Genomic DNA, 12,454 nt, shown 5'->3' on the forward strand with positions numbered 1-12,454 from the left:
AAGGAAGTAGAGGTGCTGCAAGGTTAGATGACATACACAAAGTCACAGCATAAGGAGGTAGTAGATCTGCACCTCAGCTGATGAGACATAGGTTTGCTCTGGGTAGGAGGCCTTGGTGAAGACCAATTGTAGGTACAGGTGAGAAGCGGAGCTGGGCCAGTTTCTCTATTTTAACTTTGCTGTCTCACTTTTCTAGATGAGTGCTTCTTAAATTTAATTGAACATTTAAGTCACTAGAGGACTTTTTGAAGTGCAGATTCCTTAGTTCAACCCCAAGAAATGCTTATCTAATGTGTCTAGAACGTGACTTAGGTGTTAGGATTGAAAAACAAACAAACAAAAAATCCGCAGGTGATTCAAATGTGCAGTCACCTTTTAAAACCCTGCTCTAGACTTCATTGAGTCCCATTACTTTTCCCAATGTTTACAATCCAGAGTTAAATGAGAGGACCTTAAGCACATGCAGACCTTAAGCTTCTTGCCACAGAACAGTTAGGCCACGTTGTTTGATGAGCAAGATAAATTTATCCACGCTGACTCAGAGACACTGGCTGTTTTCTGAGCACAGATTCCTAGAGTATGGGCAGCCATCATCTTGGAGCATATAAAAGTGAATGTAGTTTGGTGCCCAGGTGGTAGTTGGTGAGGCATATTTCTGGTGTGGTGACAATGAATGAAATGAAAATACCATTTGGTACTTTTCACCTAACTGCTTTGAGGTGAGGTAACATCCCTGAAGAGCTTACTTCATGCCAAGACTGGAGGAACTGGTAGAAGCTATGGATATATTTCATCTTCCCAGGTAAGATAAGTCTAACTTATTTACTTATCAAAATGGAAGCTGTCTTATTGTTTGTTGAGGAGCCAATATAAACCATCCCTACTCTGCCTCTCACTATTGATGTCATTGCAGTCTCCTGTGGCTCCAGGCAGAGTCCTGAAAATATCATGAGGCAGTTCTTCAAGAGTCTGCTTCTACATGGCTGTGATGAATGTCTATGTAGCCTAAATAACATTTTCCCAATTTGCTGGAACAGTATTTAACTTGCATATCGAAATTTGTTTCTCCCAAATTATCCCATGCCACATTTTTAAAAAATTAACTCATCTACAGTACCTACCATAAATACTGACATTTTCACTTGTGCAGGGTCAAGTACGGCCTCAGGCCTGATTGTAAAATGAAGGCCACAGTGCCAATTTAGTTTTTCAGTCCTCTGCAAAAATATCAGTTGTGATTAGATACAATGAGAAACTTACATGAATTCATGCACAGACAACCTAATTAAATGTTTTTTAGTTTAAGAAATAGAACTTTCTTTTCTAAAATAAAAACTATCAATACCTAATATTTATTAGGGTTTTACTAGGTATTGGTACCCTATGCACATTTTTAAATTTAATCTTCACTAGAGACTTATAAGGTTCCCCATCATTACCACCACCACTCCCATGTTGTAGATGAGGATCCCAAACCTCCCTAAGATTCTACCATGATAATATGGAAGATGCCAGACCCGTATCACCTCGCTAGTCAGGAATCTACAATAGGTCCCATCTGTCTGGCACTTCGTGCCACATATTTTTCATGTATTTGTGGAGCTAAAATACTGTGGTTCAGAGCACAGCATTTGAAGTCGGGCTGCCTAGGTTTCTATCTCATCTCTACCACTTACTATCTTGAACAAGTTTTTATTCTTCCAATGCTCAGTGTTTGTCACCTGTAAAAATAATAATAATAATAATACTTACATTATAGAATCATTAAGAGGATCTTGTGAGATAATAGAGAGAAAGTGCTTGACACAGTATCTGGCCAAAGGAAAAGATCAATAAATCTTAACTACTTTGTTTGCAATTAAAAATATCTCCCAAAAGTCAAAATTATGGATTCCTATTCTCAAATGTAGACTGAGCATCTTTGATCTTTCTTGTATATACTATGCATTGATTCATTGTTTCACACATTCATTGAACAAACATTTATTGAGCCCCAGCACGATGCTCCACTGTGGGGTTATGGTAGTCATCAAGACAGATTCTGTTTTCATAGAGTACACAGACTAGAAAGGGAGATTGGTTATTACATAATCAGGAATAGTATAGAAAAGGGCCAATGGTATTTATAAACATAGTTCCCTTGATCATCTCTTTCCTGTATTAAAGGCTACCCTTCCTCTATAGTTATTTAAACCAACACCAGTCTTTCCACTCTCTGGAATTTCATAACAAGTATGTATTTAGGAAACTTTCATATTAAGCTACAATTAAATGACCCAAGAGAACCACATGGTTCTTGGAAATGTAGCTAAACTCTTCAAAAATGGCTCGGACAAAGACTTGAACTGATTAGGAAGATAACAGTAATTTTATTTCCTCTTACTTATCCTTTATTCAAGAGTGTTTTTGCTTTTCTCTGTTTTCTTCTAAGCATATTCTACCAGTTACCTACTTATTAGAGAATAAAAGCTTTACCTCTTTTCCTGTATGACACTGGTGCTTTTCTCAGTATCTTCATCTTCTCTTGCCTTCCAAGTCTCTCTATCTCTTTCTTTCTCTCCCTTTCCTTTCTTTCTCTTTTTCTTTCTTTCCTTCCATCCTTCCTTCCTTTCTTCCTTCCTTCCTTCCCTCCTTCCTTCCTCTCTCTCTCTTTCTGTCTGTCTGTCTATATGTCTTTCTTTTTGACAGAGTTTTTACTCTTGTCACCCAGGCTGGCGTGCAATGCCACGATTTCAGCTCATTTCAACCCCCGCCTCCTGGGTTCAAGTGATTCTCCTGCCTCAGCCCCTGGAGTAGCTGGGATTACAGGCACCCACCACCAAGCCCAGCTAATTTTTTGTATTTTTAGTAGAGACGAGGTTTCACCATGTTGGTCAGGCTGGACTCAAATTCCTGACCTCCTGATCCACCCGCCTCGGCCTCCCAAAGTACTGGGATTTCAGGTGTGAGCCACCATGCCTGGCCCGACCTGTTTCGAAGTTTCCCTAGCACTTCCGTTTGACAGAGGAGAATCTGACTGTCCCCTAGAAGTCTCTTGGTTAGCAGTAATAGTCAGAATTGCACATCATTAAATAATGCAAACTTTATTTTTCTTTTCTGTCCCCCATAAGAAATATAAATAACAAAACCTGGTAAAAGTGTGGGATTATTGCATTTAGAGTACAGAAAGATGCCTCCACTCAGGATTAGAAATGCCCAACTAGAATCATAGAATGGTAAGCTAGGTGGACCTTCAAAGAATTAGTCCCACAGATGAGAAAACTGAGGCCTAGAGTGTTAAGATGACTTAAGTTCCTATAGCAAGAGCTAGAACCTATTTGAATACTGAATCCATTTTGCCTTTAGTATAAATAACACAACTTTTACATGAGAGAGCTCCTCAGGACCTTCAGATTATGAGACTGACGTGCTGCCTACTGCGCTAAGGAGAAATAACACCACATATCTACAACTATCTGATCTTTGACAAACCTGAGAAAAACAAGAAATGGGGAAAGGATTCCCTATTTAATAAATGGTGCTGGGAAAACTGGCTAGCCATATAGAGAAAGCTGAAACTGGATCCCTTCCTTACACCTTATACAAAAATCAATTCAAGATGGATTAAAGACTTAAACGTTAGACCTAAAACCATAAAAACCCTAGAAGAAAACCTAGGCATTACCATTCAGGACATAGGAATGGGCAAGGACTTCATGTCTAAAACACCAAAAGCAATGGCAACAAAAGCCAAAATTGACAAATGGGATCTAATTAAACTAAAGAGCTTCTGCACAGCAAAAGAAACTACCATCAGAGTGAACAGGCAACCTACAAAATGAGAGAAAATTTTCGCCACCTACTCATTTGACAAAGGGCTAATATCCAGAATCTACAATGAACTCCAACAAATTTACAAGAAAAAAACAAACAACCCCATCAAAAAGTGGGCGAAGGATATGAACAGACACTTTTCAAAAGAAGACATTTATGCAGCCAAAAAACACGTGAAAAAATGCTCACCATCACTGGCCATCAGAGAAATGCAAATCAAAACCACAATGAGATACCATCTCACACCAGTTACCATGGCAATCATTAAAAAGTCAGGAAACAACAGGTGCTGGAGAGGATGTGGAGAAATAGGAACACTTTTACACTGTTGGTGGGACTGTAAACTAGTTCAACCCTTGTGGAAGTCAGTGTGGCGATTCCTCAGGGATCTAGAACTAGAAATTCCATTTGACCCAGCCATCCCATTACTGGGTATATACCCAAAGGACTATAAATCATGCTGCTATAAAGACACATGCACACGTATGTTTATTGCGGCATTATTCACAATAGCAAAGACTTGGAACCAATCCAAATGTTCAACAATGATAGACTGGATTAAGAAAATGTGGCACATATACACCATGGAATACTATGCAACCATAAAAAATGATGAGTTCATGTCCTTTGTAGGGACATGGATGAAATTGGAAATCATCATTCTCAGTAAACTATTGCAAGAACAAAAAACCAAACACCACATATTCTCACTCATAGGTGGGAATTGAACAATGAGAACACATGGACACAGGAAGGGGAACATCACACTCTGGGGACTGTTGTGGGGTGGGGGGAGGGGGGAGGGATAGCATTGGGAGATATACCTAATGCTAGATGACGAGTTAGTGGGTGCAGAGCACCAGCATGGCACATGTATACATATGTAACTAACCTGCACATTGCACACATGTACCCTAAAACCTAAAGTATAATAATAATAATAATAATAAAAAGAGAGCTCCTCATCCTTCTCTGGTTGATAAATATAGGTTGTCTTGACATTGTTCCCTGTCACTAAACAACCACTGGAGAGGACAGATTTGGATAGGTGCTGTTGTATAATTAGTAAGGTATGAGCTTTGAAATCACTCATGTAATTTCTGTGTTCAATTCTGTCCACTACTTACCAACTATTGGATGTGGTACTGGTCCTTTAGCCTTGTTCTTCTGATCTATAAATTCAGAATGAAAATACCTGCTGTGAAGATTCAAAGAAACGATGTATATGAAGCGCTTATCATTGCCCTTGGCAGAAGGAAGTTTTCAGTAAATATTACCTATTATGTTACTTCTAAGACACTTATTTTAATCCTATAATAATCTAAAAAGAATCCATCAATCAGAGCATGTCACTTACACATAACCCACCTCCTCTATTTAGCATCTTTGAATAATTTCTCCTTGCACTTGGAATAAAATGTAAAGTGTCTGCATGTGCCACATTTTATAACTTCCTTTTTATCAAAATAATTTTAATCCCCTTGTCCCTCCACAGGTGCCAGGTCTTCTAAAAATTTAAAAAACAGACAAGATTTCTCTTTCTCAGAACCCTCCCTTAATTTAATAATAATCAAAATGTTAGTTTCTTCTTACATTTTAATCTTTACTTTAAACATCAACTCCTCAAAAAGTTCTTCTCTGAGCATTCCATCTAACTAGCTTCTCCCCATCCCTGTATTCTCCATGGCACATACCATACTGTGACATTATACTTTTCTCTGCTGACATGATTCACAGTATATCTCTCTCACTAAAATATAAGGAACATAAAGGCCAGACCAAATCTATTCATCAGTGTTTCTCATTTCAACTGATACATAGTAGACAGGCAATAAATATTTGTAAATAGAGTGAATTAAATCCACTTATACCTCCTTTCCCATTGCTGAAACTGCCCTTCAGAAGTCGTGAAACAATGTAGTCTCACGAGTGACTCAGTTACCCAACTTGCTTATGCAATCACATGACCTGTTTCATTACACCTCTCTTCAGGTATCACCACTGTCCTGACAATGACCACCCTCAGCACCATTGCCCGGAAATCGCTCCCCAAGGTCTCCTATGTCACAGCGATGGATCTCTTTGTATCTGTTTGTTTCATCTTTGTCTTCTCTGCTCTGGTGGAGTATGGCACCTTGCATTATTTTGTCAGCAACCGGAAACCAAGCAAGGACAAAGATAAAAAGAAGAAAAACCCTGTATGTATCATTTTCCATTGGGACCACTGAAATTTTAATGATTTCAGTTGAGTTTGTTTTCATTAGCCTATCTGCAGGCTAAGGCTCAGCAGTTTGGGCTCCAAGATGAAAACACCATGTATGAGTTTAGCCAGGCCATAATGATTCATTTACGGTCATTAGTTACTTGAGAGAGACTCGAGTCTGCTTCTATTTTTCTATGTCAGAATTCTTATGCAAATATAACTACTTGCTCTCTTTATTTTGTGGAGACTAAAGCCATTTTTGAGAAATGCGACCTTCTTCTTGTTGCTATTATTCCAGGTTTCACTGATTTTTTGAGATGGAGTGTCGCTCTGTTGCTCAGGCTGGAGTGCAGTGGCGGGATCTCGGCTTACTGCAACCTCTGCCTCCTGGGTTCAGGCAATTTTCCTGCCTCAGCCTCCTGAGTTGCTGGGACTATAGGCGCACACCACCACGCCTGGCTAACTTTTGTATTTTTAGTACAGACGGGGTTTCACCATATTGGTCAGTCTGGTCTCAAACGCCTGACCTCAGGTGATCCACCTGTCTTGGCCTCCCAAAGTGCTAGGATTAGAGGGGTGAGCCACCGCGTCTGGCCATGATAATATTATTAAATTACTGATGTTTTAAATTAAAACTTCCATCTAAGGCATTACACTAGGAAGCTATAAGGTCCTTGAAATTTCAAGGCGGACTACATTTTTGCAAATGATTTAGTGTGTGTGTGGAGGTGGAGTGTGGGTATTGTCATCAGAGCATTTCTATTGATTTCATTCTCAAAATGTATCTTTTTGTTTTAAAAACAAATGATTTACTATTATATGGGCAAGTTAGTTAGCCTTCTTGTTTGTTTTATATATCTATTATTTAAAAACACTTGTCTTATGGGGCTGCTATGAGAAATAAATGTGGCAATGAAGGGCAAAACAAAAAATCCCAAAATATTACATAGTACTCTACACATGAATGTACTTAACATTAGTAGTTGGTGATGATAGTTGATATTGATGATTTATATAGTTATCAGCCTGGATTGATTTCAGTGTCACAATTTGAAAACAGGGAGGATGACTTCTACTTGCCACCAAACTTTAAATAGTGAGGATGAGGCACAAACACAAATGCAACTGTTTTTTATTGTGAGTGTTGAGGAGAGCACACAGTTGTTACCCATTTACACACCTGAACAAAGTGGCTGGCTCATAGAAGTCCCCATGAAAGTTAAGGTCCATTCCCTTCCAAGATATGGGCAAAGAGAATCACCTGACAATCCTGGATCGTGGCCTTCTGCTTTGAGAGCCATAATACTTTCTAGCTATACAACCCAGAGACTTTGGAGGTTGAATTGTAAGGAAGGAATTTAGCTGATTCTAGGTTGTATTCTGATGCAGCTCCAGAAACCCAAGTGAAATACTACAAGAGTAATGTGTTTATTTGAATGTAAGACTTTGGAACATGGAAAGAAAGAAACATCATTATTCTTGATTTAAAAAAATGCTTGTCTTTAATTGCTCAAATATTTACAATGCTTTATGCAGTCCTTCCCTTCCCTGTCTGTTTTGCCTCTCTCTGACTTTCCATTTTCTCTATCCTTGTTTTATTTTCCTTGTTGTGTTGTTTTTGTTTGCTCCCTCTTGTTCACTTTCCATTTCACTCTCCCTCAAGAAGGTGGTTCTATTGAGAGTTGGCATATTACCTGCCAGCTGTAACAAGGACATGAGGACTGGCTTTCAAACAAGTTCTGATGAATCCTTTGGAAAAAGCCCCTTGGCCCTCTCTGTCAGCTACGCCATTGCAGAGTAGATTTTGTTGCCAAGATAGAGGCAGATTCCTTTATTCAGGGTCATGGAAATGGCAGAAGAAGAAAAGGCAGAGGAGAACAGGATAAAAAAATTGAGAAAATGAAATTACCTGAGAATTTCATGCACTTCTTTTTAGGTAATTAGAAGATTTATCAGAACTAGCAAGAAAATAAACTAGGAATGAGAAGCTGAAAGTTTGTTTTCCTGTTTAATATGCCTTTTGGATAATTGTGTCAAGACTCACCTATTAAGTTATCCTTGATGATAATTAGAAAATAGAATCATGGTATTTTTAAACAGGGGAACCAGGCAATAGAAAACTTCCTCGCAATTGAACAACTCTGGCTTCTTCAGTCAAATAATTGTAGATTAATTTATTAAAGATTTCACTAGTAATTACAAAATTACACTTAACTTTAAGCAAATACTTTATCCCAAGCTCAGAACTCTCCTTCTGTGTTTATAATTTCAGTTCATTTCACTTACTATGTTTTCAAAATGTATTTTTAATTTATCTTGTCTCTTTTTTTTTCTTTTCTTTTTTTCTCCTTTTTATTAAAAACAAATGCAATTCTCTTTTCTGTCTACAAACCCAAAGCTTCTTCGGATGTTTTCCTTCAAGGTATAATGTTTTTGGAATGGAAATTCACTGCATGCAACTGCTGAATTTAACTATTAATGCTTACATGGTGTTTTATTTTGTTTTATGAGTAGACATTTTAGCATTCTACTAGAGATAATATGTTGGAGAAAGTTCTACAGACTTCTAGAGTTGATTCAGCAACTATACACTAATTCACATAGGTTTTAATCTTACACCAAGCTCAAAAGCTATAATCCCTATGAGATGTCATAGGTAAAGAAGGCTGCTGGCTGCTTTATCCATCAAAGCCAAAATGAGCTTCCTCTTTTCTGATGAAAATGGGATTGAGTCTTACTGGTTACACCTACCAAGTCTGTACTCTTTTAAAACTAAAATTTAACTCTGTAAATCTTAATTCAAAATGGATTGGTGCATTGTTGTTTTGTAAACTTAATGATTTCTGTTTTTCTGAACACTACCTGTAAGTTCTGTAAGAACAATATTCTTTTTGAAAGGCTTTGAGTTAAAATATCCATTCCTTATTTCCAGAGTGATCCCTGGGCCTGTTGGCTCTACTATAATATGTTGCAATGAGATTTCTATTCAAATATGATAGCTGATTCTGAGACATTAGAATTTCTGTTTACATTATCCTAAAATGAAATCATCCTAATTAACATTAAATATATCATTTAGTTGTATAGAAATTTACCAACTGGTCTAGCAGGAAATTTGACAAGTAGTAACCTTCTTTTCTCAATTTCCGTTCCCATGTAGGTAAACATTGTTGACATTCTTAAGCTTATAGATGGTGAATATTAGAAAAAGTATCATAGTCCCTTAAAACATAAGCCATACCATGTGGTATAAAATCAGGAAAATTCTATATTTATATAGATTTTAACATTTTCTATTAACATTTAATACATTTGCACAGTGTAATGGGTTTTCTATTTGCCTATAACTAAGCATGACACAATATTTGATTTCAGAATTGATGCATTTTTATTTCTCTGTTCCACTTACATGCAGCACCATCAAATGCCTTCATGTAACCAACGTCACATCTAATAGTTACTAGAATAAGATTCCATGTAATTTGATTTAAATATTTAACTTTGAGTTCTTTTGGTGTTCAATCTCCTTGCTATAGCTATTAGCTTGATGATATTATTTTCAGCTGCACTGCTTAAGCTCAAAATTTGAAATCTGCAAATGTGCTATCTTTCTAAGTTCAATTTTACCATTGTAGATCATGATGTCATAGCAATTTCCTGAGTACCCATTTTCAGATTCATCATCACATTGGTGACATTGTGGAAAAACAACCTAGGATCTCTCGAGAACAACTAACTGATTCCTCTCCTTCCCTACCCTCGTCCCAGGCCCCTACCATTGATATCCGCCCAAGATCAGCAACCATTCAAATGAATAATGCTACGCACCTTCAAGAGAGAGATGAAGAGTACGGCTATGAGTGTCTGGACGGCAAGGACTGTGCCAGTTTTTTCTGCTGTTTTGAAGATTGTCGAACAGGAGCTTGGAGACATGGGAGGATACATATCCGCATTGCCAAAATGGACTCCTATGCTCGGATCTTCTTCCCCACTGCCTTCTGCCTGTTTAATCTGGTCTATTGGGTCTCCTACCTCTACCTGTGAGGAGGTATGGGTTTTATTGATATGGGTTTATTCACTGAGTCTCATGGAGAGATGTCTGTTCTAAGTCCACTTAAATAATCCTCTATGTGGTTGACAATGATCTGAATTTGTTTCTATGTCCAAACCTGGTAAATTTTATAATGTCATATTGTTTGTGCCCAGCCCTCCTTTGGTTAGTGTACTTTGAACTTTGATCTTTGATGTTTGCTGTGTTTCAAACCTGCAAGGCAAAGTAAAATTAGAGCAAGAACATTCAAACCAAATAAGATATTTTTCAGCTACAGCAAATGAAACAGTGAAAGCCCTGACTATTTACAGTAGTGATATCCTTACTAGATTCATAATGCAATTAGATAAAAAAGGTCCAAAACTGTACCCTATGTTCACTCTGGGTCAAGTTGTGATAAATTTGATCCCAATAGAATACCTCCCTCATTTAAGAAAAATCATAACTCACTTTAAATATGAAAGTCTAGTCCAGAAATCTATTACACCTTTATCTCAAGATAGGAAGAAAATTTCCTCCACATTCATGTACAATGATGTAAATATTTCAATAACTTAGAATGCTTCAAGTTTAGTGCATGCATCTCTTTAGATCCAAAATAAATGGATTGAAGTTATCATCCTATTGTCTTTTATTTTGTGTCCTTGGGCTATAAAGGAATCCTGAATGTAATTATAAGGATTTGGGTTTGGAAATGGAGGGAGGAATTTTCATTGCCTTCTCCCTCATGCATGAAGATTCGAACAGCTTATTTTTTCCTTGTATGACATATTACAACACTTTAAGTAAAATATAGACTGAATAATCAACATTTGCCACCTCTAAATATGCCCAATTTCATAACTAGAGTATAAAGTAATTGTATGTGCTTGCCGCTATTTTTTTCTTCCTTTTAGGATGATAGATCATAACAGAACTTATTCTCCATATCAAGATCTGCTTCTAGTGATTGTGAGTGCCTTGTGGGCAGAATCCTTGTCATTTCCTCTTTGGGTCCGTAGCACCTTGCGTAGTGCCTGGCACATAGTCGGTGCTCAATAAATATGGTTTGAAGTGAATTGCCCTCACATGCTTCTGGAAAATCTCTGTGCTGGCCTGAAACCAGTGATTCATCTTCTCACATAGGTGTTGTCAAGTGATATTTGATTTTGTAAAAATAACCAGTAGGATCCAAAGAACTTTAGCTATTTATGTTCATCTTCAAAAAATTATTTTAGGCAAAGTCCATACTCCTTTTAAAACAATATTTATGTCCTATGTTTGTGTATAGAAATGACTCTACTAGGGCATAATTAGAGTTTGTGTATTATTTTTCCAGGTTTGGGGATGAGTCAGTCCTTGCCCATCCACAATTTTGTTTGTGAACTTATAACAGGAATAAGCAAAATTCATACCTGACTAGTGTTCAGAATGTAGTATTCTGTGCGAAAAAGTATTGAAGATTAGCTTTTAAAAACTGAAAAAAAAAAAAATGAATGACTCACATAGAGGTTGAGCCAATGACTGTGGCCTCATTAGATTACACTGTAGTTAAACAAAGCAATTTCTCCAGACTTAAAACATGATGAGTTGAGCTCTATCTTCATGTACTCATCCTGAATCCTTATTTTTCTAAAATAGCACCCTTTGTTAATTATTTTTATGGAAATTATTACTCTGTCATAATTAAATCATAGCTAGTATAACTTTACAGATAACCTAAAAAGAATAGAAAAGAAGAGAGAGCGGCTTTGTCAATATAAAACCATGTAAAGTCATCATCAAGTCATCTGGATGAATCTTGAAACATATTTAGCTGCCAGTTTTACAAACCTTTAATATATCAGTGCTCCAGTATATAACCTCAAACAAATGTAAATAGAATGAATTATTTTCTTGTTTTGAATTGTCAATATATTAAATGTTGACCCTTTGGGAGAGTTGTTGGCAAGTTTCAATGGTGAGAAACATATTATTGTCAACTTGAAATGTGTTCTGTAATGGGGACACTACAAAAAGCTAGCTTTCCAATGTGTGCATAGTATTGGCAATATGAATATATATTATATATAATCTAATACTTATTATAAGCTGCTCCCTGTCTATGTATTTGGAAACCTTTTCACAAAGGGAATTGCCTAACATGTGGACTTTTACAATAAAAATGCTGCATTCTAATCCATGGTGGCATCTCAGTAGTCTGGTGGGACTGTTTGTCTTAGAGATTGTGACCTCTCTTTCCTGTCTCATTTCCCCAAATCCCCTCACAGTGAGATTTATCTGTGAGCTGTGTGACTGTGTTTTGCATGGTGGTACTCTTCACCTCAAAAAATTAAGAGAGACGTATGGGTTGTAGAGTGAAGAAGAAAGGCAGACATGTAATAAAGTAAGTAAAAATTCAAGCCTCC

General features: G+C 37.1%; 1 protein-coding gene across 1 annotated transcript in view; it reads left to right on the top strand.

Moving 5' to 3' along the window:
* GABRG2 (gamma-aminobutyric acid type A receptor subunit gamma2) overlaps positions 1 to 12,234 on the top strand; it is an 87,216-nt gene extending 74,982 nt beyond the window's left edge. Inside the window, 2 exon segments of the mRNA NM_001133740.1 lie at positions 5,806 to 6,011; positions 9,785 to 12,234. Coding sequence (NP_001127212.1) covers positions 5,806 to 6,011; positions 9,785 to 10,060 — 482 coding nt within the window. The 3' untranslated portion in view covers positions 10,061 to 12,234.
* Positions 12,235 to 12,454: the final 220 nt, after the last annotated feature.

The sequence above is a fragment of the Pongo abelii genome, chromosome 4 (assembly GCF_028885655.2).
Source record: "Pongo abelii isolate AG06213 chromosome 4, NHGRI_mPonAbe1-v2.0_pri, whole genome shotgun sequence".
Taxonomy (NCBI): Eukaryota; Metazoa; Chordata; class Mammalia; order Primates; family Hominidae; genus Pongo; species Pongo abelii.